Raw genomic sequence first — 25,378 nt, 5'->3', positions numbered from 1 at the left:
TCTCTCGTACAAGCGAATCAAAAGAAACGTTTACGAGAATATGCCATTCAGGGTATTACCGGTAGTGGTTAGATCCGAAACAGAAATTTTGTCCGGCTTTCTTGCATGTAGATCCTGTACATTCGCTCTCGGCACGCACACACAAAAGGATTCGTAGACACATTGCGTAATCGACGAAGAAAAATCTCTTCCCTAACTCCCTCCCCACCCCGCGTTGTCCGAAAAAGGAAAGCCAAAAGTTTTTGTCGCAAAATATTCCCAGTGTTTTCTTCTCCATCGATTCTATCCTCGACTATTAAACCGTGGTGCTCTTTATTAATACTTCCTAGAAATCGCGCAGCGTCGTTATGACTTTTCGAGACGAGACGAAGAGAATTGTACGCGTATGTTTATAACGTACCCACCGGAACGCGTGAGAACGCGTTCACACGCGTGTCGCGCTGAGAAGAAATCTTGTGTAAGAATTTTTATTTTACGCAACGTCCCCACAAACGATATACTTCGTCTCTCTTTTCGTGTTCGTCTTCATCTTCGTCTATGTTTTTCCTCGTCTTTCTGTATCAGTCGCAAACGTTGTATCCGGTGACGCGAAATTTCGAACGACTTTTCATCATGTACAAGTGGTCACGGTCTACGGGACACGTTAATTTTTTTTTTTTCTTTGAAAGGCACTTACTACTTTTTTTTTATACAATATTAATTTTAATCTCTTCCACATTCTCGCCTGTTCACATGCCCCGTCCTTTACACTCTCGCTCGCTCTCTCCCACTCTTTCGCTCGGTCTCTCTTTCCCTCTCGCACGCTCTCCCCCTAATCCCTCCCCCCTACCCTCCCTTGTCCCCTTGCCGCTAATTCTTCCTCGCAATTTCGTTCGCTACTCTTTGAACTCGTATTTTTTTCCCTCTTTACTCCCTCCCAATTCCATCTGCCCGCTTCGGCTCTCGAATATCTTCTTTCGCTTCACCCTCGCCCGTTGGTTTCGTTCAAATTTACCTTCTCGTTGAACACATTAAGCCTAAATCGTAATAAAATCTTTTAAGATCGCGATCTACCGTATTTTCGTTTGTTTCCTATCTCTTCGCTCTTTTTGCTCTCTCTTTCTCTACCTCTACCTCTCTCTCTCTCTCTCTCTCTCTCTCTCTCTCTCTCTCTCTCTCTCTCTCTCTCTCTCTCTCTCTCTCTCTCTCTCTCTCTCTCTCTCTCTCTCACGCACACATACACGCACACTCGTTCTCTCTTGCTCTCGTTCTCTGTTTCTCTCGTGCTCCGATTCACGCGGAAAATAAAATCGTGCTCCCCCTCGCCGACAGAGCGTAACACGCCCGAAAACGTCTTTCTTCTTTTTCTCACATCCCCCGTTCACGCCCCCCAAAAAAATCTTTCGTATCAAGAATAACGCGTCTCAAAGTTTCCCCACGAATTTGTTTAATTTTCTAATGGCCGATAATAATAATATATCTTGCTAATCGATCCTCCTCGCGAATACTTTCCTACGAGCCGTCTCATTAAATCCGTTAAAGCTTCCGGTAGGGGAGTGGCGCGAGAACAACGGTCCTTCCGAAAAATTTCCCTAGACAAACGGATAACACGACTGACCGAGAACCTATCCGCACCGTTTATTTATTTCTTTCTTCTTTTTTTTTTTGTTTTCCGAGCAAAAGCGAAAAGCGATGGTCTTTTCCTTTCACAGAAGGCCACTTCGAAAATTGTTATTTTGTTTTAATTACTTTTTAAATACTTACAAAGAGTCAATCGAACCGGTGTGCCGACTTTAAAAATCTCCCTCCTCTCTTCTTGTATCGTCTTTTTTTTGTTTTTAGAAAGTTCCGTTCTCCTTTTCACACTCGCGCTCCTCTTCCACCCCATCCTCTGTCCTTTCTCTGTCTCTCGCTCGTGCTCTCCCATGCTCTCTCACGCGCTCTCTTTCACACAGCCAGCCACACGCACACACACAAACATACTCTCCCTTTCTTTCTCTTTCCCTTGCTGTCCCTGGGATGGCTAGGCCCGAAACGAACTCGCTCGTGGACGTCGCACGATATCTTTGAACGGCGGTCCGTGGCAAGAACGATCCGAGGAGTAGCCGTAACGAAATTCGAATCGAGATCGACTCGGCGGCTGTTGGGGGTCCGAGGATATCTCGATGAGAAATCGATTTCGCCGGCTACTCGATATGCCGATCGTTCTCAGATTGTCGAGGATCGAGGGTCCCTTCGCGAAAAAGTCGTACGCGCGGTATTGTAAAATTTTGAAAAATAGCACGATCTTTCCGAAACAAAAGCATTCGGTCGCGCGCGCGCGCACACGCATTGTCCCATTCTCTCGTGCGAACTTCTCTCAGGCAAGCAGTGTCTCTCTCGTCGACTCTCAACGCGCACGCGATCGCAACAACAACGGATGCACGCCGCTCTCGCACACTCGCACACTTCTATCGACATGTTCTCCCATTTCCAAATTCAATGAATTTCCTCGTTTCCCTAATCTCTAAACCTTATAATTTTTATACTTGGCATACCCCAAATATGGCAGGAAGGCAATCATTACACTTAATAAAGTATAGCAATCGGTATTTTTTCTTCTTTCTTTCTTTCGCGTGTTTCCTTTCGGTGTTCGCTCTCGAGTCGAACAGTGCTCATCTCTCTCCTCTCTCACTCTCTTTCTCTCTTTCTCTCTCTCTCTCTCTCTCTCTCTCTCTCTCGTTCCGTAAAGGGTTTAGTCGTTTTCTCGTGCGACAGACACTCGTAAGCAAATTTTGTACATCTCGGACTCGTCGGGCTGCTCGCGCGGTCCCTCGATCGTGAGAGCTGCTTTCCAGTCGCGATCGTATCGGATCTGTTTAACTCTCTAGTAAATCCGAACCGAACGTTGATCTTCTAGCGTTGCCCGGAACCGCGACGATCCCCGACGAGCCGCGTCTCGATCAAAAAACTGAAACATCTAGTCCGCGTCGACGCGACGAACCGTTCCGAACCGTACCGAACTCGTTCCGATTCGGACGGCGATCGAGCGGCGCGGATAATGGCCCTTGGCCCGAGGCCGCGCGCCAATTACTATACATTTGGCATTAAACGTACGGTTATCGTATATGCGTGGATATATAAATCTCGAGTTTAAGCGTGTGTCCCTGCGCCACCACGCGGTGCTCGCTTGCTCGCTAGCTCTTCTCTCTTCTCCGTGAATACAGCATACTTTCCGAGAGCCGATGGACTCGCGACCCGAATCCGATCTGGTCGCGCGCGAGACACGTCGATCGTCGCACGGCGCGAAGGCCGACCGCGGGTGATCGCGATCCACGGCCGAGATCGCGAGGGAAGAAAAGAGCATCGGTCTGGTTTCGGTCTGTCGAACGTCGATCGCGATCCTCGCGGTCCCTCTCGCCGGCTATCGACGTCTCTCCCCCCCCTCTCTCTCTCTCTCTCTCTATCCCCATCTCCCTTTCTCTGCATCATTTTGATTGTAAGCCTCGATCTCTTCCAAGATCGCTACAGGTATACTTTTGCGTCGCTGCGAGAGCGAATCGTCGCTAGAGTCGCTCGGTTCGGTCGCGATCGGTGACGAATCGGCCGACGCCGCGCCAGTTCGGCCCGTTGTTCTTCTGATTGGGTCGGCTAATCCGTCCCATGTCGCTCTCCGTGATGAGCGCGCTCGGTTGCTCGGTTGCTCGGTTGCTTGCGCGGAAAGAGCCGGCCGCTGACGGAAAAGCCTGTCGCGGGACCAGAGCGTGCTGCTGGTCCGAAAACCGGCAACGATTAGCTCTTTCGTGCTCGGCAGTCTCTGGCTTACTATTCGCAACGGGAGTCCGTCAGTGGCTCGAGCTTCACCGGGATCTTGTCCTTGTCCTTGAGCCCGTGCGAGCTCTTGACGAGATCCGCGATGTCCTCCTGGAAGAGATTCTCCGGCCGCGGGCTGACGAAACTTCGCGCCGGCTTGTAGGTCATTCCGCTGACGCCGATACCGACCTCCACGCTGCTCGGTATGTGTCCCGGGTCCATCAGCGGGCCCAGTGGGCTCGCCAGAGGACTCTCCATCGGGCTTTCCGGTGGTCCACCGGATCCTGGACTGGCCAGGCCAAGATTCAACGGCGAGTTGCCGTTGTTACCCGGTCCCGGACCGTGACCAGGACCTCCGACACCTCCGCTACCGTTGTTACTGCCGATCACGGCACCGCTGTTGTTGCTATTGTGGTGATGCTGACTGGCCTGCATCGCCGCCTGCAGGTTCGACGACAGGCTGGTCGACAGGTTCGTCGACAGGTTCGTCGAGAGATTCGTCGCCATCATTTCGTGCTGCTGCGAGTGAGCCGCTGCTACCATGCTGCACATCTGGTGTCGGAGACCTAAGCCACAAACGTTTCTCGGTTAGAACCGCAATCTATATCTTTCGGGGTCTACTGTATGTTTCGCGTTTCTGCTTCTTTGAGAGTTAAAAGAGGATGCGTGCTCCCGGTTTTCGAGAAGATGGCACAGAGAAATTTGTAGGTCGAAACATATAAACCGATCGAGATGCTCTTCTCGTGCACGAGGTACACGTATCGCACAGCGCTTGCCGCGGAACTTCGAAGGAGCAGGAGCGTTACTCGGTCAATTAAGAGATGACTAATTCACAGGCGATACAGAGGGGATACATAGTTTGCCCGAAGCGGGCGGCACGGTAGAAAGCAGAAAGCGCGAAAGAGACGCAGACGTCAGGTTACCTTGAGCGACCGCCGCAACCGCGGCCGCGGCTGCAGCTCCGGGGCTGACCGCTCCTTCCGGGCCGTTGCAGGCGGCGTAATTCGCCAAACTCGGGTACATGGAGGCCGGCTCTTCCTTAACGATGTGCGGCGAGTGGCCGTCGCGGAACACGACGGCCCGAATCACGCCGCGGATGTGCTCGTCGGGCCAAACACCCAGCAGAATCCTTTGCGGCCTACCTCTTCCCTTCGGCCGGAGATCTGAGCAACGAACAACGAACAGCAATCGTATTTGAATGTCTGGTGTTGGCTTTAACCGCGACGTACTCGCGACGATCCACCGTTTCTCGAATTTCGGCCCGGACACGAGACACGCGTTTTCTTCCTAAGTCCCATTAACCCCTTACGGTCGCCCGAACACGATGATTATTCGCGACGCAAAGGGTTAATGGGTAAGCGCGTTTCGACGCTTTATCTACCGGTATAGCTTGTAACAGTGCTTTCTTCAAGAAATCTTGAAAGGTAAAACGAGTAATACAATCCACGAATTAAGGTCGACGTTCGTGAAACAACGCAGCGCCTGAACGACGTTACACCAGCATCGACGTATTCGCAACTACCAAATGGAGGAAAGAGGAAAATGTCGATACTGTCGTCGTTGAGCAGACACGCACTTCCATTAAAACAGTAAATAATGCGAATACGTCCGAAGCCGTTCGAGTGCAGGCGTTGCGCCGTCAAACGAGCGGCGACGTTTATTCTTAAGGGGCTATACTCGTTTCTAGGACTGCGAGGGTGCGGGATGCGCCTTCTCATTTCTCGATAATACATGCGATGGGGTTTTCAGTAATCAAAAGAGCTAGACAAAAGATCAATCTAGGCCGCGATCACCCTCAAAAGTCCTATTTTTCCCCAGGAAAAACGAGTCTCCGCTATTAACCCTTTAACTACGGCTGTCGTCAATAGACGACGGTACGAAACTTTCGTCAGATACGACCGTCGTCAATAAGCGATTTGATGAATTATGCCGGGAACGGGGGTCGCTTGTTGACTTTTATTTATTTTAGAAATAAGACCACAAGCTTAGAGGGACTAATTTTCTTAGCAAACGTATTTTTTATATAATGTATAAGTGTAATTATATTCAAGTGGGGAGGTAATTACCCCGTTTACTCCCTCTAATTTTGACATTCTTATGTACGTAAATCATTACATATACAGTGGGTGTACAAAGTATTCGTACACTTTTTAAAAACTAATAACTTTTTCATAGTTGTACCAAACGACCTGATTTTTTATGATCAATTAGAAGCATTGGTTAACGAAATGATATGCAAAAAAGATTTTCCAAAAAATTATAATTCACAAGGTTACATGCAAAAATAAAAAAGGGATTTTCTAAAACTTTTTTATTTGGGCCCTCAATGAAAATTTAAAATATATGTTTTGTAGATCTATGTTGCAGGAAAAACGACACGCATCGAAAGATGCACGATTCTGTGGATTTTAAGCAGAAACTGATCAAAAGTCGTCTAAAACTGCGATTTTCACCATTTTTAACCGCTTGTAGCTCGTGTGTACGTTAATCGATTTCGATAAAGTGTTCAGCATGTATATAACTAACATAGATCTACAAAACATATATTTTAAATTTTCATCGAGGGCCTAAATAAAAAAGTTCTAAAAAGCCCCATTTTCATTTTTGCATGTAACCTTGTAAATTATAATTTTTTTCGCACGTCATTTAGTAAACCGATGCTTCTAATTGATTATAAAAGATCAGGTCGTTTGGTACAATTATAATAGGAATACTTAGTACTAAATGAATCTACATATCAGCACTTGTACATCGTTTCTTTGTTTTTGTTTTGCGTTTAGACAGACACATTTGTGAATACATACCAGTAGCTAAAGGGTTAAGGTTCTCCATCGAATACATAGCAGCCAATAAAAAGCCTATGAATATGTTTCCGGTAGCCAAAAAGCGTCGAGGATGGAAACTACACTGCGACGAGAGAGCGTTTTATCAGCTCGGTTCGCGGTTCAAAACGTAACTGTAACGTCGACGAAAGGGGAAGGTGGAGACGAAGACGAGTTTGTCGTGGACGACGCGCGAATTCGCAAACATCTTTCTCATGGAGTATGGAGCGTCCCGTATCAAAGATTCGTCGATCGAGGCCCCGTGAAGGGTCGGATAAAAGCATCCCCGATCGGAAGCTCGTTGCGCGTCCGCACTTCCCCTAGATCCATGATCGAGAAACGGCCGTGTCGCGACGGTTTAATGAAAATGGCAACTAACACTCACCGGCCCCGCCGTCGGCGCTCGGACCCAGCATGTTGTGCACCCGGTTGGCGTAGAGGACGAACGTCGGGTACGGGATGTCGTATTTCCTGCAAAAAGAAACAACACCGTGATTAGTTTGCGAGAAGGTTTCGTTGACCTCCGCGGGGACGGCCTGGCCGCTCCCTCGATCGATTCTCGTTAAGATTATCGGGCCCGTTCCGCGAAACGTTCCCCTTGATCGTGCGCGCCCCCTTGTTCGCGCAAAGGGAAAAACCTTTTAACAGCGACGCGTTATTACGCGTACGCGATACGCGTTTTACGACCGAGCTGTAAAAAGTTCTTAAGGCGGCCGCGACTCGACTCGCCTAAGCTCGGCTCGACTCGACAGCTGTAACGCCTGCAATTCTTTCCTCCTTTCCGCGTTTTGACCCATTTACGTCCGTCGGTCACGGCTTGTCAGAAACAATCCGGATCGCCTCTCCTCGACCACGAACGACCGCGAACGAGAATCCAGAATCGAGTGAACCACCCATAGTTTTCCAATCTTTCATGGCTCGCGACTGCCCCTTTTCCTTTCTTTAATGCAGCATGAAAACCACCATGAAAACGCAAACACTTCGTTGTTGCGTTTGTTGTTCTCTCCGCAACGACCGCGATTAAAACTTTTTTATCCTTGATAGGTTTCGTTTACATATCGATAACGGACGAATAAAATTTTACAGACGAACGAGGCTCGCGGTTGGTCGCGAATCCGGCTCTTCATCGCACGGGGAAAGGTTAAGGATAATCGGAGAATGTGTTACTCATTGAGAAGCTAATGAAGCTGGTTCCGTACCGTACTAAATTTATACCCGCGGAGTATGTTTTCGTGGGAAGTTGGTTCGAGAATAAAGAGATAACCAGAGAAACTGAAATAGTAATTCAGCCGGGGGCTTCTTCGGCGTCCGCGTTTCAAACCCGTGAACGTGTCTAATCCGTTCGTACGTTCGGGAGATCGATGGGATCGTGGTGTTCAAGACTAACCGAGACCCCGACTGCGACGCGACAAGTCAGACACGGCGACAGTATCGTTTAAGATTCGGCATTTCATTGCAGAGGCGGTCCGATGAACTTTCTTAGTTGAATTGAACTCGTCGCGCCGCAAATATCCATCTAATAATGAAATTCTTCTCAGCGCGCGTTCCTTAAACGGTGGAAACGTCTGACGCGGACGTAATCCAGACGATTTGACTAGTTAAATAACGGCGCGACGCGCTCCTCTATTCCACGGCCGTACAAAATTCAGTTCGGCCAAGTTTGAGCGACGCACAGTGGCGAAAATCGCCGAGGAGTTGGCCAGGAGTCGTGTCTCCGATTCTCGACGCAAATTATTCAAATGTTTCGTTATAAAACGTCTCCGCGAAGACAAAGACGCAATCTCTTAACGATCTACGTTTAATCCCTCGTCTAAATACGAGAACGTTGCAATTATTCAAAATGTTTACGACCACTGCTACGCGCATGTGCTTTCTCAAGCCACGATTTTGTGATCCGATCCTTCTCAACAGGTTCCAATATTTTCTCAACATCAATTGTTGTGATCTACCAAATTGAATTAGCTACATTTATCTTAATGCTTAAATATTGATTACAAACGAATCAAATATTGTTTCATTTAAAAAGAGAGGCGTAACGTTCATATTAGTTAGACTTTGTTTAAAATCTTCGTCACGAGTGTGACTCGTTAAAATTTCTTTCGAAATTATTAGATTACGTTATTGAGGGTGAGTTGTTGGGTTATGATTGAAGTTTCTGTTGGAGGATCCATTACAAAATCCATAGTCACGCGCCATAGACTTGGCAGAATCATGGAATAATCGCCGATAGATGATGTGTCAACTAAAATTTCGTGCGACCTAGAATAATTCCATTGTACAGGATGCGGCAAAAGACATGTATCTCTTCTGTATACTTTTATATTCAGGGCGTCCGTCATTCAATTTGCTAGTTCATGGTATCAGTGGTCTATTCATTTGCTTTAAAAAGGACAACATTTAAATGATAAAAAAACAATGAACGGAAGAAGCGTTGTCTGGCATTGAAACGGAGTCACGGTGCACAGTTTCACAAACGAATATTGTTTTCCGACGAAAAATATTTGTAAAGATTGATGACTGATCACCAACTACTAATTCTAACTATTTGCCATTTAGTTATCACTAACTAATCAAAAGGTTTTGACTAATGACTATTTTGCTACGACTAACATTCAAAAAGACTATTAGCCATTTTTAAATATTAGTTGATTATTGCCCTAACTCTTTGTATAACATAAATTTTATGGATTTCCAACGTTATTTTTGTTGTGTTCGATTTAATGAACAAAAATTTGGTTGCACAGTAATTATGTAGAAAGTTTCCAAACTTTTGCCGCACCCTGTATATGATTTGTTTGGATCTTATGGATATGGAATTGACTAGATAATTTATTGATGAATGTATCAACATATTTAATGATGCAAACAATATTGCGAAAAATGGTACAGCAATTTTCGAGTGCTAAGGGTTAAAAATTGAATTGAAAGACATACCGCAAAGAAATCGTAACGAAGAAATTTTGACTCTCGGAGTAGCTTCCCGAAAAACCGGGGAGATCGCGATCTCGTTCGAGGATCGCGGGATTACGCGTGCGGAAAGTAAACGGTACCGTTCGAGATGAAAAAAGAAAGCGAGACCGGGAGAGAACGGATGAAAAGTAGAAGTTTGGGATTACCTCGCGGCTTGACTCAGGGATAATCCCTCCTTGAGGACGCTGAAGATCGCCTCCGCCATCGTTTCCGGTCTCCAGGACTTGAGGGGCCCGCGTTCTCGGAAACGTAGATTGTGCACCAGGCTCTGATTGGTGTTCCAGCACTTCTGCCACATCGACTGCAGTTGATATTGGTAGCTGTCTGCTAGTTTACGCCCCCCACGGAAAAGAGAAAACAGAAAAAGCAGAGCGTTAGTCAGTGCCTCGATTTCAATCTGGGAGGGAGGATAGACGCGATCGGTTCGAGATCGGGAAAAAACCGATCACGCGAACAACTTTTCGATACAAGCTGGTTGTGGCTGCTCGGCGTGTTGCATTCGTCTGGCAGATCGGCCGATCGAAAAGTCGATCGCGTTTCGGCGTAATCGGTAATCGCGAGTATTAGAGAGTAAAATCGAAATGGTAACGGTGTGTGTGTGTGTGTGTGTGTGACGTTCGTCGGAACGATGCGCCGCGTCGGCGAGTCACGTGAATAACGTAAATAGCCAAACGTGGGTAAGTCGAGTGAAGGTGCGAGAATCACGTGCGATAGGTTCCATCGTGGTAGCTGCTTTGCCGAAGCGTACCTGCGAACAAACTGTTGAAAGGCAAATTGCGGCGGGGAAAGGGTCGGGGAATAAAGATACACACACAGAGACCGCCATCTGAACGTTCACGTATCGATTGTATTGTCGTTAGCATACAATCCTCGCAGGGAAAGAGAAAAGAACACAGTCGGAGAAACAAAGACAGTGTCGGGGAAAAAAAAACGAGAACAAGAAAAGAAAGAGGAAGAGAAAGACAAAGAAAGAGAGAAAAACGCGTGTGAGTTCATAACGGAACAAGCTCGCTCGTTAATAGAAAATATTTTGCTTAACGTTAAACCGGTAATCGCAGGCTCGCCAACGGTTTGCCTCCGCGCGAGCGATACAACTCGAACGCGCGCACCGGCTGTACGTCGCGGACGGCTGACCTCAATTCGCAACGATTATTTAATAGTTAACTTATTGGGTTTAATTGAGCATCCTCCAATTTGACGATTAATACAATTAATTGGAAAGACGCGCCCGCCAAGTTGCGCGGACGCGGTGCGGGACCATTTGCGCTTGCGTACGCACGCACGAGCGCGCGCGCGCGCCCGCGACAATAACCATAGAAACCGCGGAGATCGGAGTCGTCTCTGACCGTTCCAACGCGATAAACGCGACGTTTCGGTTTGCCCACGATTTTTCCGGAAGGTCCGACACGTTATTCTTGTCTCCAGACTTGGAGCAGACGCGAGGACTCGGAGACTGCTTTTCATTTGGTACGAGAAGGTATTTATTTACCGTTCTAGACTTAACGAGGAATGCATAATAGGAAGAGCGTCCGAGTCCTCGGTTTTTCTAACTTTCAAGAACGGTGTCTGCCTCGGTGTCCGTGCCGTCATGAGATCGTCGCTCGGAAATATGCATCGCGGAATTTTTCGAGAAACCGCACAGTGGCTCGGACCGAAGAATTCAGCGATCTTTTCTCGAAAACAAAAAAGAAACAGTGACCTAACATCCTATCCCTAAATGCCTATCAGTCTCAAAAATTGAAATCATTCAATCTGCCGATTTCCTTTTCCGTTCTCAACGAGACATTTCTTTGCCGGGCGATCGGAAAGACCTGAAAGATTATTATTAATCTCGCTTGCGATAAAATATTCGTAGCCCAACGTTGCTACGTGAAAAATGTCGCTAAATCTTCCGCTCTGTACCACCGTGTGGAGGCCGGTCTTATCGTTACGTAGCGCCGAGGGATATCGATCTAGATTTTCGCGTCTGACTATTTCTGCAGGCGGAGCGCGTCTTTCCCGTAACGCGTGGAACAGAAACGCGACGGTTCGTTTCGGCGAGGTAGCGCTATAATTCTATGTATCACGGAACGAGAATCTTGGCGTGTTTCTAGGGACATCGAGTCTAACAATAAGAGTATCCTTTGTCGTCCCCAAAATTGGTTCGAGCGCGGTCGCGCGCTTATCCGCCACGAAAGGTTTCAACCGCTCGAGGCCAGTCCGCTCGGCCGCGGAGTCGCGTCAAACGGCATCTTTTTATTTCGTTGTTATCCGCTGTCTTCTTCTCATCGCCGTTACCTTCTCTGTTTCGGCCAGCTAAATAACAGGGTGCAACACCACACTACCGCTCTTGCCGGCCTCGAGAAACCGAAACCTTTGGCTCGACTATAATTACAGGAATGCTGTATCCGCGCCGCGTTCTACGAGCTTGCAACATCTTTGTCGAAGATGTGCTCTGCTCTTTTTCAATTTCCGCGAACTCCGCCGACGAGACCGTTCAGAATCAACGGTTTAAGCATCCGCGATTGCTTGCGAAGTAGCATGATTTCGTGTCGTTTCGCCATTCGTTGCGAAACAGCCGCCGGATCGCAAGACCGCTAATTAATATCGACAATTTTCTGGCCAATGAATACCCGATTCCACCGCCTCGTTGAGCAAATATTGAATTTTCGCAAGAACGCCGAAAGCAGAGTCGTCAGATCGAGAGAACCGACTCGAATCTAGGGGAAAAAGTTACCCTCTCCCTGCCGCTACCGGATCGGTCACGTGACGTTGCGACATTGTGGCGTGGAAAGGGACGGTAGTGCTGGGACACAAGTTTTGATCCGGCGACTCTGAATCGGAGTGTGTCTTGATTCGGAATTCGTCGACGAGATTCGCGCGGCAATGGACAATTTGATACACTGGTGGACAACATGATAAGGCATCGTCGTACACACACAAAATTTCATATATGTGTCGTGAAATCTCAGTGGAAACGAATTAAAAGTCAATTTTTGTTTGAACGAGTTATTTAATATATTTTTGCTATATTATATAAAAGTTAGTACCTCATTTTGTTGTATATTCACTTTCTACATGTATGCATGTACAAATGAATGTTCACTGCTAAAAACCTTGAGGTGCCTTATCATTTTGATCAACTGTGTAAATACATACCTCGGCTTTTATGCGACGCGCGACTCGACTTGACTCGTCTCGACTCGACTCTCGCTCATGGTAAGACACCGCTAATACGCAAACACTTTATTAAACACTAATAATCTCGAACAATTGTGAGATTCGATGAAATCACAATCGAGGAAGGCACTCGCGGACAGGAACGCGTCGATCGATGGATCGTTTCACGAGAATCGAGCCAGGGACTACGGATTGGAAGATCGAATTCGCGGTAAATTCTATTCGAGTGGAAGACGTCGGGGAAAGGCACTGTATTATCGCTGGTAGCCGCGACAACGCAATATATTATTATTTCTATCGCTGTATACGTAATCATTAGTACTATTATTGCTACAATTTATTACGCTCGTTATTGGTCCTGCTACGGGAGTAGCCACGGATTCAATGGAATGCGCGTGGAATGTCACAATTGAAAAGAATTCGAATCGCGCTCGTTGAAAGGGTTCGTTGCCGTGTACCGACGGCATACCGATCCAACGATTTCGAATTAAGGCACTCTCGACGGAAGACGCGACTCCTCGAATCGTCGCACGGTGCTTCGCTCGATGGTCGAAAACCGTGTTTTCGAAAATATAAAATATAGAAATATCGTGGAATGTAGTTTGTACTATTACGTACCATTACGCAAAACTTTAAACGTTGAAGTTTCATGCAGGAATGATCCACCTTTGTCGGAATGTTGGTTTCTATCAATTTCAATTTTACAAATTGATTTCCACAAATTACAAACGGTTAAGGTTGGTTTATTACTACCATGGTTTCTATCCAGTATTTTAAAGCTAACAGATTGGATACGAAAAACCAGGGTGATTATATAGTATCCAGTATTTTCCAAACAGCTAAAATACGGTTTTTGTAAAATCGGTTTTTGTGATTTATTCCAATGTAAAAAACCGAACGAACTTATTTGCCAACCCAATAGTATCCAGTATTTTTCAAAAAAATAAAATACTGGATACGAAACCAGAGCAATAAGCTCCTGTCCGACGGGCCGGACTGACTACGATAAACCGACCTTTATTCAACTATACACCTTTAACGTGTACAAATTCAACTCTTCAAATGTATTTGTCGAATTCGTAATTACCGCGACGATCGGTGTCGATTCACGAAAACAGGAATGCTAAACAAGAACCGTGTCGTAGTAAATATTTCTGTGATTGTAATAACATAAAGTAAGAGCATACTTTCACTAATTGTGTTCACGTCGAACGCGAATAGACGTCTCTCAGTCCGATTCGGACTCGGTCCAGCGAGTAAAGAGCGATTTTCGCGCGACACCGGCGAAACACCGTGGAAAGACGAGAAGCGGAGACGAAGCAGGCGAAGTTCGCGCGAATAATAATCACTGGTCGTTCTCGTTCTCGTCGTTGAAGTAAAGCGAGACTATCGAGTGCTTTTTACAGAAGGCCCACCACCACCGAAACCCTGAGAGGCCGTTGAAGACGAATCCGGGCTCGCGCTTCCGTCGGAGCTTCTCGACGAAGTTGAGGATCGCGTTCAGGGATTTTTTGGTGCGACGGTTGTACGGACTGACGCTGATGTCGCAGCAGAACTCGAGCACGGCGGTCTCCTCGCTCGAGTTCAGGCCCGCCTCCTCGAGGACCATCATGCGCTTCGTCTTCCCGAGGATGTTGTCGTACAGGGTGCCTTTCGGTATCCCGTATTTGGTCGAGGCCTGGGTGAATCGCATCTTCTGAGTGACCACGGCCTCGATCGCTTCCTGGAGATCGTGCCGCGTCCACGTGGGCGCCTTCAGCTTCAGCAGGGTCGTATAGTCAGCTAAAAAACAGTGTCAGGCAGTTCGACTTTTTGCTTTGGCGGTAAGCCCATATGTGCGGCCCTCTCTCTTCACGCAACCCGGATCCGACGGATCTCGAGATGGATCGGGGATGGATCCGGCCATGGATCGGCCGGCCCCCCGCGTTACACGGTTTCTTATATCCCCGTCCGATCGAGATTTCTTAGTTTTCCCGGCAACCACCCCCGCAACCCACCACCTCTCTCTCTCTCTCCTACGCATCCATTCATGCCAGAGTTTCCGCATTCGTTTCGGAAGCCGATCTCATCGACACTTTCCTTCCTCGATCCTACGTCCACGCTTATCGTCCGCTCCAAGGAAGTCTGCGTGGGCGGAAAACGGTTTCTCGATGCTTCGCGGAGAAAACGGGCGGAAATGAGGGTGGCTGCGGTACATCGGTGAGACGAACGGATTGGAATCGCCCTTAACTCTGGTCGGAGGCCTGCGATCGCGTTACGTCTCGAAGAACGTGATACGCGTGTCCGGAAAGTATCCCAAGGACCGTCATCTACTGATATAGGCATCTCAGAAAAGGTTACAAAGAAGAATAAAGAAAATAAAATGTTTCAGCTTTTCAACGAAAATGAGAGGACGAGCTTTACGAATAAACACGAAGATCAACCCTTCCTCCAGCTACAGCTCGAGGTAGAACACTTTCCGGGCACACTCCGCACGGACGCAACTTTCAGATCGGAACGAGGATCGCGTTTCCGAGCGCTTGTCCTCGAGAAGGAGGTATAAAGATGAATTCGCGGAGATGCGAATATCGACGCGCGAATGCGTGGGAGTCCGCAGACGAGTCGGCTCCTTGGGCGGCTGGAATCACGAGCACGTTATCGGCGGTGCCATTAACGGCCCGACCTTGCTCGACTGTCTATCTAAATTGCTTTCTATATTAAAGCACAACGCGCGTTCTTCGGCTTCGTTATTGCCGGGATAACGGCGAATGCGTGTTCCGCGGCTCGCATCGCTCAACACATTTCTCCGCTCCTCTTCCTCTTCCTCGGCTGTAACCGCGGCCACGTTCTCCTCGACGTAAGCATCGCGTCGAGCTGTGGGTTCATCCGAGTCGTCTCACCGTTTACTCGCCGCCTCTAGCCGTCGCTTTCCTCCCGTTTCTTCTATCCTCGGTTTCTCGTTGATCGCTTGATCCGCCGGTTGCCCGGCCAACAAGGGAGAATCGGTCGACGTTCTTGGTGAAAAACGATCGCGACTCTATAGGTGTATCACGGGACAACTCGGAATCGCGCGGACTCGCCTCGACGAGACCCTCGGGGACGAGAATCTCGAGGAAACGGGTCCGAGGAGTTCGGTCGCGTTATCATCTGTCGTTCCTGAAATGCGCTGTTTTGTCGCGACAGCTGCCGCTGGACAATTAGGTAAACGAGGGAGGAGCGTCGAACAACTTACCTGCTATACTCGACGTGGAGGCTCCGAGCCAAGCGTGGGATGACTCCAACAACTTGGCCTGCAACAGAAAAGAAACGAAACGGTTAGAGACTCTGCTCGAGAACGTGTCCGTCGTTTCGGTCGTCTAGCTTTCGCCTCGAGAGATCGGCTACAAATCTTCGCCCGGTTACGAACACGAGAAGCGAATGTTACACATGTACCGCAAATCACTTTGAACGGCCACCGAAAACCGAGCAGCCGCGCAGCTGGCCGCGCGTCAAGTTCGTACGCGTGCGGCCCGCAACGAGAACAGCTTCGTGGTTCGAGATATTTTAGGATAAAGTTCGATTTTTATCGCGGTTGCGGCGATTATACCGTCCTGAAGGGAACACTTGTCATTCGGAAGGGTTGAAAGGGTTAAATAGGAGACGGTCGCCGACAGGGGGAAGAGAGCTCGGCCGGAAGATGCTCGACCGGAGCGGGAGGGCGCAACGGTTTCCGGAGAACAGTATACGGAGGCTCGCGCGCGTCTCTGTCGACAACTTTACTAATATGCGAGGTTTTCCGCGTCTCTAGAAAGGGGTTGCGAGACGCGCCGAAAGCGCAAGACACACGCAAAGTTGGCTCATTTGAAAAGTTTTCGTCCGCGGTCTGACGCGGCTCGCTCGCGATTTCCGCAATACGAAAAGGTCCCAGCCTATCCCGAGACTTCTCATATAGCGGATCGTTTTCAGGAGCCGGCACTCGGCTGACTTTTCAAATTAATTTTTAAGGGCCGAACGGCCCCCTGTCCGGCTCGTTTGATCCACACGCCTCGATCCTCTATCGGAGACGAGAAACCCCTTCCATTTTTTTTTTTCGTTTCGCCGGAATTTCGACCACCTCTCTTCGCTGGCTCGCTCTCTTCGCTCTCCGCCGCGGTTCAAACAAAGTTTCTCGAGTCCGGGGATCTTTTTCCCCCCCTGAAAATGACTATCCTAGCGTTACTTACAGCATCAACGCTATAATATGGTCGCTGGCTTTGTCGTAACGTCAGGTACAACTTCCTGAGAGAAAAAAAATGAATATTGATATTTAAAAAATCAACGTGACCTTGATTTTTGCGTTAAACACATTGTTTAGAGATATGTAAGCGCTTCGGCTTAGAATAAGTAGGGAAAACAAGAGGTTTCCACGGAGGTCCTTGACGAAACCGGATGGGCGAGACTAATCGAGGAATTTGGGTAAAGTCACGCAACCTCTTGGAGGAGCTTCTCCAATTTCTCATAAATAGACAGTCAAAGTCTAGAATCGGTCGAGGACAGGAAGTCGTAATTCTCAGTCAAGGACCTCTTGGGACTCCCTCGGACCTCTCTCTCGCTCGGTCCCACGACCCTTGTTTTGGCGGGCTTTCGCCCTCGCGTGTACCCCACTCTCGTGCGCGCGCTATTGAGGCACCTCCACCACCAATCACCATCGAACTGCAACCGAAGACGGGCCACCCGATTAATCAACGTCCAGCTGAAGGATCCGAATTTTCCTATTGGCCAAGGAAAAGGAAGCTGGAAGGAGACAAACTTTAGGACCAGGCGAACACGAGGAAGATACATCAAGATATTCTCAGATTCTTTCCGACTGTCGATTTAGTAGCACCTATCTCTAGAAACCTTGTAGCGGCAGTCGAGGTCTCACTTAGCTTAGCAATAAAGTACACTGTTTACAACGCATTTCAACTTAGTTCTTCCCTTTGTGGGGAGTGGTCCTTCGAGACGAATAAAATTAGTCGGCACACTACGTGCAAGTATACGAGAAGCTCGAACGATCTACTGATCGACCACGAACAATCCTCAACACACATTTTTTTACGATATTTTACGAATAGATGTTTTGTAAACGTGTAAATACTGATTAAATTTTGTTGGAAATATGTTTTAAAATAATTTTTTCAGCTCTGTGCCGGAACCTTGCCAAGGAGAGCCTTATACGTTTACGAGCGTGTAGATTTCGCACGACAATAGAAACATGGCGTCGGCGTAAGTGGCAATAATACCGGGCGAGATCTGTAATCGGCGAAAGAATAGGCATAAACGTATAGGCAAGGGCCGCGTCTTATACGGTGAGGCGCGGAGAGCTGTTGCGGCCGCGATGAATAGACTAGGAGAGAAAAAAATGAATTGCGGAACAAAGGCCGCTCCGCCAACAGAATAGCCTCTATTCTGCGAAGAGTTCGAATTCGTCGTCCGATGCGGAGCGGCCGTGGCGAAAGAATGCGTCCAGATGGAGCATTCAAGTCAATAATACTTATAATAGTAATTGAAGGTGCGGCCCGCGCGCTGCGCACGATGCTCTGCGGGAACCTTGAATAAGAAGATAAGGTCTGCGATTGTCCTACGTTCCATCGGGATGACGACGCTTCGTTTATTCGTTTATTCGTATGGCGGTCACGCGCCTCCGACGACGCGCTAGAACGGAGCCGGATACATGTATGTACCACCGCTTCGGCCACGAATCATGGGACACCTCACCGTTTTCAAAAAAATCTGGATCGCGCATCACGGATTTTTCTGTGGGGGCCGTTTCTCGCGATCATGCGTTAAAAGAAATCACGGATTTGTGTCCCGGAATCAGAGTTGGGCATTATTAATCAATTAACCCGGCGTTGGTAAGGTGGGAAAATGTATTGTAAGTGGTAAGGTGGGGTCTCACAGACCCATCGAAATAATATATTGTATTATAGAAATATAAATACCTTTTTCTCATAATTATATGATCAGGTATTGCTTAAGAGGCTTGCAATTTATCAGAGTAAAACGCAGATCCACGAAATTAAATTTGTATTATTCAAAAATACTTAACTAATGAAACATCTTTACAATGTTACAATCAATCTAAAATCTCTGGGGTCTGCGAGACCCCACCTAACTAACGCCGGGTTAAAAATTTTAGTCAAAATTGATTGATTGATGTGTACGATTGAAAAAGGTAATCATTGAAAAATCGACGATTGATTCAATCGATTGATGAAGTTGATCGTCAATCGTTGCTTGAAAAAAGAAATCATCGAAAGATCGGAGACTGATTTAAGCAATTCTTGAAGTTAATCGCCACACGGTGTATCCATAAATTGTAACAAGGAGGGAGAGAGAGAGAAACAGAGAGTGGGGAGATGGAGAATTGACAGAAATATATCTCAACAAAAACTCAGTTTACATCTTTTTCAGTAGTTAAATTTCAGCAGTTAATCATTAATCCAATTATCCGATAGACGATTACAATTGAGAAGAATGTAATCATGTATTGAGTTTAATTGTTAATTGTGATTAACGATTGTAGCAGAAATTTGTTCGTCAATCGTTGATTAAATATTTAACACTAAATCTACTATGAGGGGTCGAATTCTCGACCCTCCGAGGGGTAGTACCAAAAGTTTCTGTGTAATTTATTTTTCCGCAAGGTTTCAATTTAAATTGTTTTTATCTTTTGGATCGCGACTGGGCTCTGGGCTGCATCGCGTAAAGCCATAAAGTTAGGTCGCATATGTTGTATCACGACGGAAATTGTTGGCGCGACACTCCCATGGGGAAAAAACCAGAAATATTTATAACGCGTTTAAGCGACTTTTGCCTCGACTTTGCGGTCGGAAGGAGAGAGAATGGAAAGGTGCAGCAGCGAAACAACTGCGGTTACCTTGAAAATCGACTAGACGGCAAGGCGATCGGTTCGTAGCCGCATTATGGCGTTGTAAATTATTTAGACATCTTATCGTATCGAGGCAAGGAAAGCTGCACGCGCGGCGCGGGAAAACCGCAGGACGAGTGCGACCGGTGTGCATCTGAGCACCGAGACGCGCACGACAGGGAAATCGAGTTTGCCCGTGCCCGTTGCCCTTGCCCGCGTGCGCTCGTACCGATGTTCGGCACGAGTTCATCGTGCGCACACACGCCGCATCCTGTCATGCGTGCATTTTTCATTGTCTCGTGTCTCCGTCCGTCTGTCGCGAGCTGCGCCTCGAAGAATGCACGTCGTCCCCGATGCACGCGACAAGGCTCTTCCGCGGCATTAACGAGGAAATTGCTCCTCGCATTCTTTCCATTTTTTTCTCTCGTACTCGTTCGCTAGGGAACAACGTCGATTCGGGGAACAGTTGTCGGAGTCTTCCGACACTTAACCCATCGGAGTGCTGGTGTCGACGTAAATTCAAGAATGCAATCGCTATCGAGTGCTCTCGCATCCGCGCGACCTTGCAATTTTTACTGGTCCTTGACCTTTGCATTGCTCGCCCCTTCTCTCACCGCAGAAAGAGCTTTTACAATCTTTCGCGCTATAATGACGAGTCGCACTCGATACGAAGATTTCCAGCAAACTCGCGACCTACAATTTCCGTAGATGCTTTTTGTCCGTTGCTCTCTGTCCGCTCGAGCAGTTGCATAACCTTGTTCCTGGTAGGTCGCGTCCGCCGAGGGAGGGTTCACCGCCCCCCTTGTCCGATCCGTATCGGCAGAGAGCATCGCCTGCTCGTAACGGCTCGAAACAGACGAAATATCGTCGCTATTTAGAACCGAAGTTTCGATGTTTTACATTACAAGACGACACGGAAGTTTGATGGGAGGCCATTTTTCGGAGGAGTTCGGAACGTTAAACGTTACAAATGGTTCCGCGCGGGTAACAAATGGCCCCCGCGGAAACTTCGGTCGTGTCTGCCGCTAAGTAGCGGTTTCCGAATCTTGTCGTTTTTCCGCGGCGGGGGACCCCCACCCGGCCGAGCCGGGTCGGGCGAAAAACCTCGAAGGAAACTTTGGTCCGCGAAAGTTGGCTCTCGGTGGTTGCGCGAGGAGACGCGAGAGAAGAATGTCGCGAGGTAATCCTGGGAGGCGAGACACCCGCTATTTTTCACGGGTTCATGGTGAAAACTGTTCTCGGCCGGAGCGCGCGCGCGCTTTCCCTTGATAACCGGCGCGGCGCGACGCTGGAAACGAAAAGCGAGAAACGAGAAATGGGACCGCGAGAAACGACGACAGACGGATAGCTCGGATACGGGAGGGCGGCGATAAACAAAAGTCGGGATAGACGCGGACGAGCGAGATGTCGGCTGGCCTAATTAAGAAGGGCTTCGAATTCACGGTTTCCCGGCCGTTCTCACGGAAAATCCCGTGAACCTTCTGCCGAGGAGAATTTACGAGGCAGTCGTCTATCGTTGCTAATTCCTGCAAATATTTGCCGGGCAAGGATATAGGCGTGGGCGGAACGAGTAGGCGTCGGACGCGCGCGCGGGGGGAGGTTAAACGAAGGAGAAAGATGAGAGGGAGAGAGAGAGAGAGAGGGCGCGCACGGATGTATGCACGGGGATTTGCGTGAACGCGACGGGACGAGGACGAGGACGAGGACGAGGACGAGAACGAGGACGAGGACGAGGACGGGGACAAGGACGAACGCTAGTCGACGAGCAGGCTCGTTCTCTCCTTCACCGGTGCCACAGACGCCCCACCGACGCCCCACCGACGCCGTCGACGTCGTCGGAGGCTCCCGTCGACCGGCTGGAGTTTCACGCGGCAGAATGCACCGCGCCACGGCAAATTTCTAATCAGATTAGCGCGGATTAGCAAAGTTCGTTTGTTCTAATGAAATTCGTCTAAATTAACGTCGGAAGAGGGAGCGCCGTCGGAGGAGGAGCGCCGGGATCGAGAGCAACGGGCGAGCGCGGTGCAGGGATCCAAGAGGAAACAAGAGGGCCGGAAGCGAGCGCGAGAGTCGACGAAGAAGCTGAATGGATCGTTTGAATCTTTTCCTTTCGGCTCTCTCGAAGGGCGAAAACCCTCTCTTTCTCGGCCCCGACCCGAAGCGAATCTCCGAGCCGTGTCGTCCGCTCTTTCGCGGATCGAGATCATCTTGTTTCTTCGAGCAACCGCCCCAGGCAAAATTGCGGGGAGTGGCTCTGTCGGGGCCACGTGTTTGGCTCTGCGACCTGCTTCTCGAGTGCTTCGATGCTGTTTCCGAGGAAGTCGTCGATTCCGCGCTTACTTAGACTCTCCGGGTCGAATGTTTTCTTACCGATGGAAAGTGAAACGGTGTGTTTGGAGTTTGGAAATCCCTTTCGGAAGGGATTGGTCGAGCTTGAAGACGGAGTGTCTGATTTGATTTGGAAAAAAATTAGAATTTTCCAAGCATTTTGAACTTTCTGCTTTCGTATGTACGATTGTGCTATTTGTTGGTTAAACGGCTCTTCCCGGAGTTTACTCGAAAATAGTCAAATTAACTTTATCCGCTTACCTCCTGCTAAACCGTTTCAACATGTTACGAAGGAGGAACTCGTTGACCTTATTAAAATATTTCAACAGCAAAGCGACCGAGCTCCGAAACATTGCCGACAGCGAACGTGTTAGGATTCGCGGTGTTCCGAAACGTGGCGAGTTCTTGTGCGTTTAAGCCTTTGTTTCAAGAGTCCGGGTCGACGGAATAGCCGACCGAAGGAGCCCTAACAGGCTCTTGAACTATGCGATAATTAATGCGATCCTCTCCCGAACTTGCTAAAACCTAGAGTGGTGACGCGCGCGCGCCCGCGGTGCAGTCAAAGGTGCGAAAGTGCTTTACCTTCGAATTTACGGAGGTCGAGGAAGGTAAATCTGAGAATGAATCGGTAGCTGCGAAGCTCCGAAAACAGTGGAATGCTACGGGGTCCGCGCGATAAAGCTTTTGTCCTGCGGCGAGCGATGTGGCCGTGGCCTACACCCGGCTTCGCTAGCTGGGGCGGGAAAGGAGCAGCAGCGCTGCGGGAGAAAGAGGAAAAGACGGGGAGGAATTCGGAGCACGTGCTCGGCTAATTGTCGGAGAGACGCGAGAGCGGCTCGCGCAAAAACATGGCACACGCGGGCCGCGAATCTGCGCGCACACGGAAACGGGAACGGGAACGGGAACGAGAACGGGAAACGGGAAACGGGAAACGCGAAACGGGACACGGGACAGCGGCGTTCGAGGACACGCGATCCTCTCCTCGTGCAACGCACGCACGCGCTGATATTTTATTCACCGATATCGCGCTCCAACTATTCCACCGATAGTCGACCAGTTGCCGCGCTTAACTTTCCCTCCTCGTCCTGTCGCTCGGAATTTCGTTCGGACTCTCGCTTCTCCTGTCACCGGCCGCGCGCAAACGAATACGAACGACGCGACGCGTGTTTTATTCATCGGTACACACGGGATGCGACGAAAACATCGCGATCGACCGGCAGGATCACGCGCCCTATCGAATTTCGAGAAGACACGCCGGGCTCTATCGAAATATATATCGACGGGCAAAATTTGATCGAGCGATCTCGCGCCGTGCCGTCTCGATCTCGGACGCGCGCGCGACCACCGGAAAAGAGCGCGGGGAAGAGTGCACACGTGCGCTCGGACAGTGGCATCGAATTATTTACAATTTACAGAGGTAATCGGGCCGAGTATGTTGATGCGGCGAGCAGGAGAACACGAAGGGGAGGCGAGGTGGAGCGCGGCGCGCGCCGTTGACGCATTGACTCGTCATTATCGCTTAACGAATCGTCCGATTCCGATTGGAACTACCACGGTTTTTAGCCAGAGAGCGGGTTTATTTGTGTACCGCCCGTGGCTGTCGTCGTTCGACGAGAGAGCAACCGTTCCCCTCTCTCGCTCCACCGTTTCACCCGTTTTCACGAGTCTCTCGCGCGCTCTTTGCCGGTCACTGCTTTTTCGTCGTTCCGTTTTATTTCGAGCGGGACTCTACAGGTAGTCACGTACGGGGCACGCTCGATGGAAACGACCGTCCAGATAAATCCTCCTCTCGAATAGTCGCGTGGAAGCGACGAAATATGTTGGCTTCCAGCGAAACGCGGCCCGTCCCGTGCCGTCCCATCCCATTCCATCTCATCCCATCGCATCGCATCGCGACCCATCCTCATCCCCATCCCCCATTCTCGTCCGCATACCCCATCCCCCATCTCTATGGCCATCCCGCGTCCCATCGCGTACCGCCGCGCTCGAATTTAACGCGAACTTTCTCCAAAGCGTTTAGTGTCGCGTATCCGATCTCGTTCGCGATTCGACTTACTCGATGCTCGACAGCGATCGAACCCCGTGCGCTTTTATCGCGTCGCTTTTAAATCGATCCCGCCACTGGTCCACGAACCAGGCGACCCTTTTCCGATCCGCTGATCCACCCACGATATCCACCGCAGGAAACTTGTCCAACAGACGGAAGAAAAGTACGTTTCAACTACATCTTTCGTCTCGCTCTGGGTCAATCCAAAGATGGATCATCGAGACCGACGGCTACCAGAATGTCGTTCCGCGGCAACCATCATGAACTCCATAGCCGCTGCCGCTTTAAAAGGTCCTGGACTTGTGCAGAAGATTTGGTAATTTGTGACCAAGAACAGTTATATTCCTTTGCTCTCCACCAATCAGAAGCGAGGTGATTTGGAACGAACGTGATCGAATCACGAGTGATTCGGAAGTAGCAGTTCATACGATCTCTAACCACGAGGTTGGCTACAAGGACCGATCGTCAGTTGTTCTAGACGAGAGTGCCGCCGCGGAAAGAAAGGAGGGCACTCTTCGCCGGATGCCCGTAGTGAATTAACGTATTGACAAGTTTCACATTTTATTCCCGGGTATCTTATTCTCTTATTCCCAACGCGTTCTTCAATAATTTATACTATTTATGAGCAAAATGAATGGAAGAAATACGAGACTAAAAGAATTCAAAAATGTCCATATGCCCATTGTCTTCAGTTTATTAAGACTGTCGAAGAAGAAGATGGAGTTCTACATTATCATTTCGCATAAACTGTGTAATAGTAAGACAGGTAAAACTTCGGGGCAACTCAGTCAAGTACACGACGCCAACGGTACAAGTAATCAAACAGTTTTCGCATGGTCGAAGGGGTATCATCATCGCAGGAAGAAGTTCTCCCATCGATAGAATGTAGGAAAGGATAAAATACTCTTTGACCCCACGGAGTTCACAGTAATCGATCCCACCTACACACGCCCCGTCCCCGTCGAGGAGGGAACGAAACGTCACCGAGAACACGGTATATTTGCGCTCGATCGGAGCTCTCCTCCTCTCACGGCAGGCTTCTTCCGGCGTTCCCGACCGAGCGCCAAAGATAACGACCGCGAGCAACCCTACGCCCGCTGTAAATACGTTTCCCGTGTATATTATTCCGACCAAGTTGAGTGGCCTCTCGATCGCGCGGACTTGCGAATCACGATTTTACGGGGAACACAGAAACATTGTGCGCGCCGATTGCCGCGAACTGTCCGTGCTTTTCTCTCTTCGAGCTGCGAGAAGACTTTCTTGCTCGATAATATGTACTTACGATAATGTGTTCCGTTTTACTTTCTAACACTTGCTTTCTAATACAAACAAAATTGTAAAACAGTGAAAACGTTGCTATTGTCGTCAAGGTGATAACATTTTATCTACCGGTAGCCTAGACGATCTAAAACTCGCTCCAACGCGAATTTCTTT

At 48.8% G+C, this 25,378-nt stretch overlaps 2 protein-coding genes across 8 annotated transcripts in view; both read right to left on the bottom strand.

Moving 5' to 3' along the window:
- Nucleotides 1-1,113: 1,113 nt before the first annotated feature.
- LOC143212216 (protein bric-a-brac 1) overlaps nt 1,114-25,378 on the bottom strand; it is a 270,719-nt gene continuing 246,454 nt past the window's right edge. For 2 of the 7 annotated variants that reach the window (XM_076430762.1, XM_076430765.1), the window contains 5 exons: nt 15,934-15,991; nt 9,710-9,890; nt 6,973-7,064; nt 4,695-4,934; nt 1,114-4,337 (listed from right to left, as the gene is read on the bottom strand). In XM_076430762.1, coding sequence (XP_076286877.1) covers nt 3,784-4,337; nt 4,695-4,934; nt 6,973-7,064; nt 9,710-9,890; nt 15,934-15,991 — 1,125 coding nt within the window. In that variant the 3' untranslated portion in view covers nt 1,114-3,783. The remainder of the gene's footprint in view (nt 4,338-4,694; nt 4,935-6,972; nt 7,065-9,709; nt 9,891-15,933; nt 15,992-25,378) is intronic. The other 5 variants (XM_076430764.1, XM_076430767.1, XM_076430763.1 and 2 more) reach the window with 3 other exon arrangements.
- On the bottom strand, nt 14,068-14,415 carry LOC143212270 (uncharacterized). Its single transcript, XM_076430886.1, has one exon. It carries the CDS (start codon nt 14,413-14,415, stop codon nt 14,068-14,070), a length of 348 nt encoding a protein of 115 aa, XP_076287001.1.

Source organism: Lasioglossum baleicum, chromosome 9, assembly GCF_051020765.1.
Source record: "Lasioglossum baleicum chromosome 9, iyLasBale1, whole genome shotgun sequence".
In the NCBI taxonomy this organism is placed as follows: Eukaryota; Metazoa; Arthropoda; class Insecta; order Hymenoptera; family Halictidae; genus Lasioglossum; species Lasioglossum baleicum.
The sequence above is the reverse complement of the archived record's forward strand: the minus strand, read 5'-3'. Positions and strand labels throughout refer to the sequence as shown.

What these genes read in the sequence shown, in the direction of transcription:
- LOC143212270 (XM_076430886.1), bottom strand. Translation starts at nt 14,415, where the DNA reads ATGCGATTCACCCAGGCCTCGACCAAATACGGGATACCGAAAGGCACC.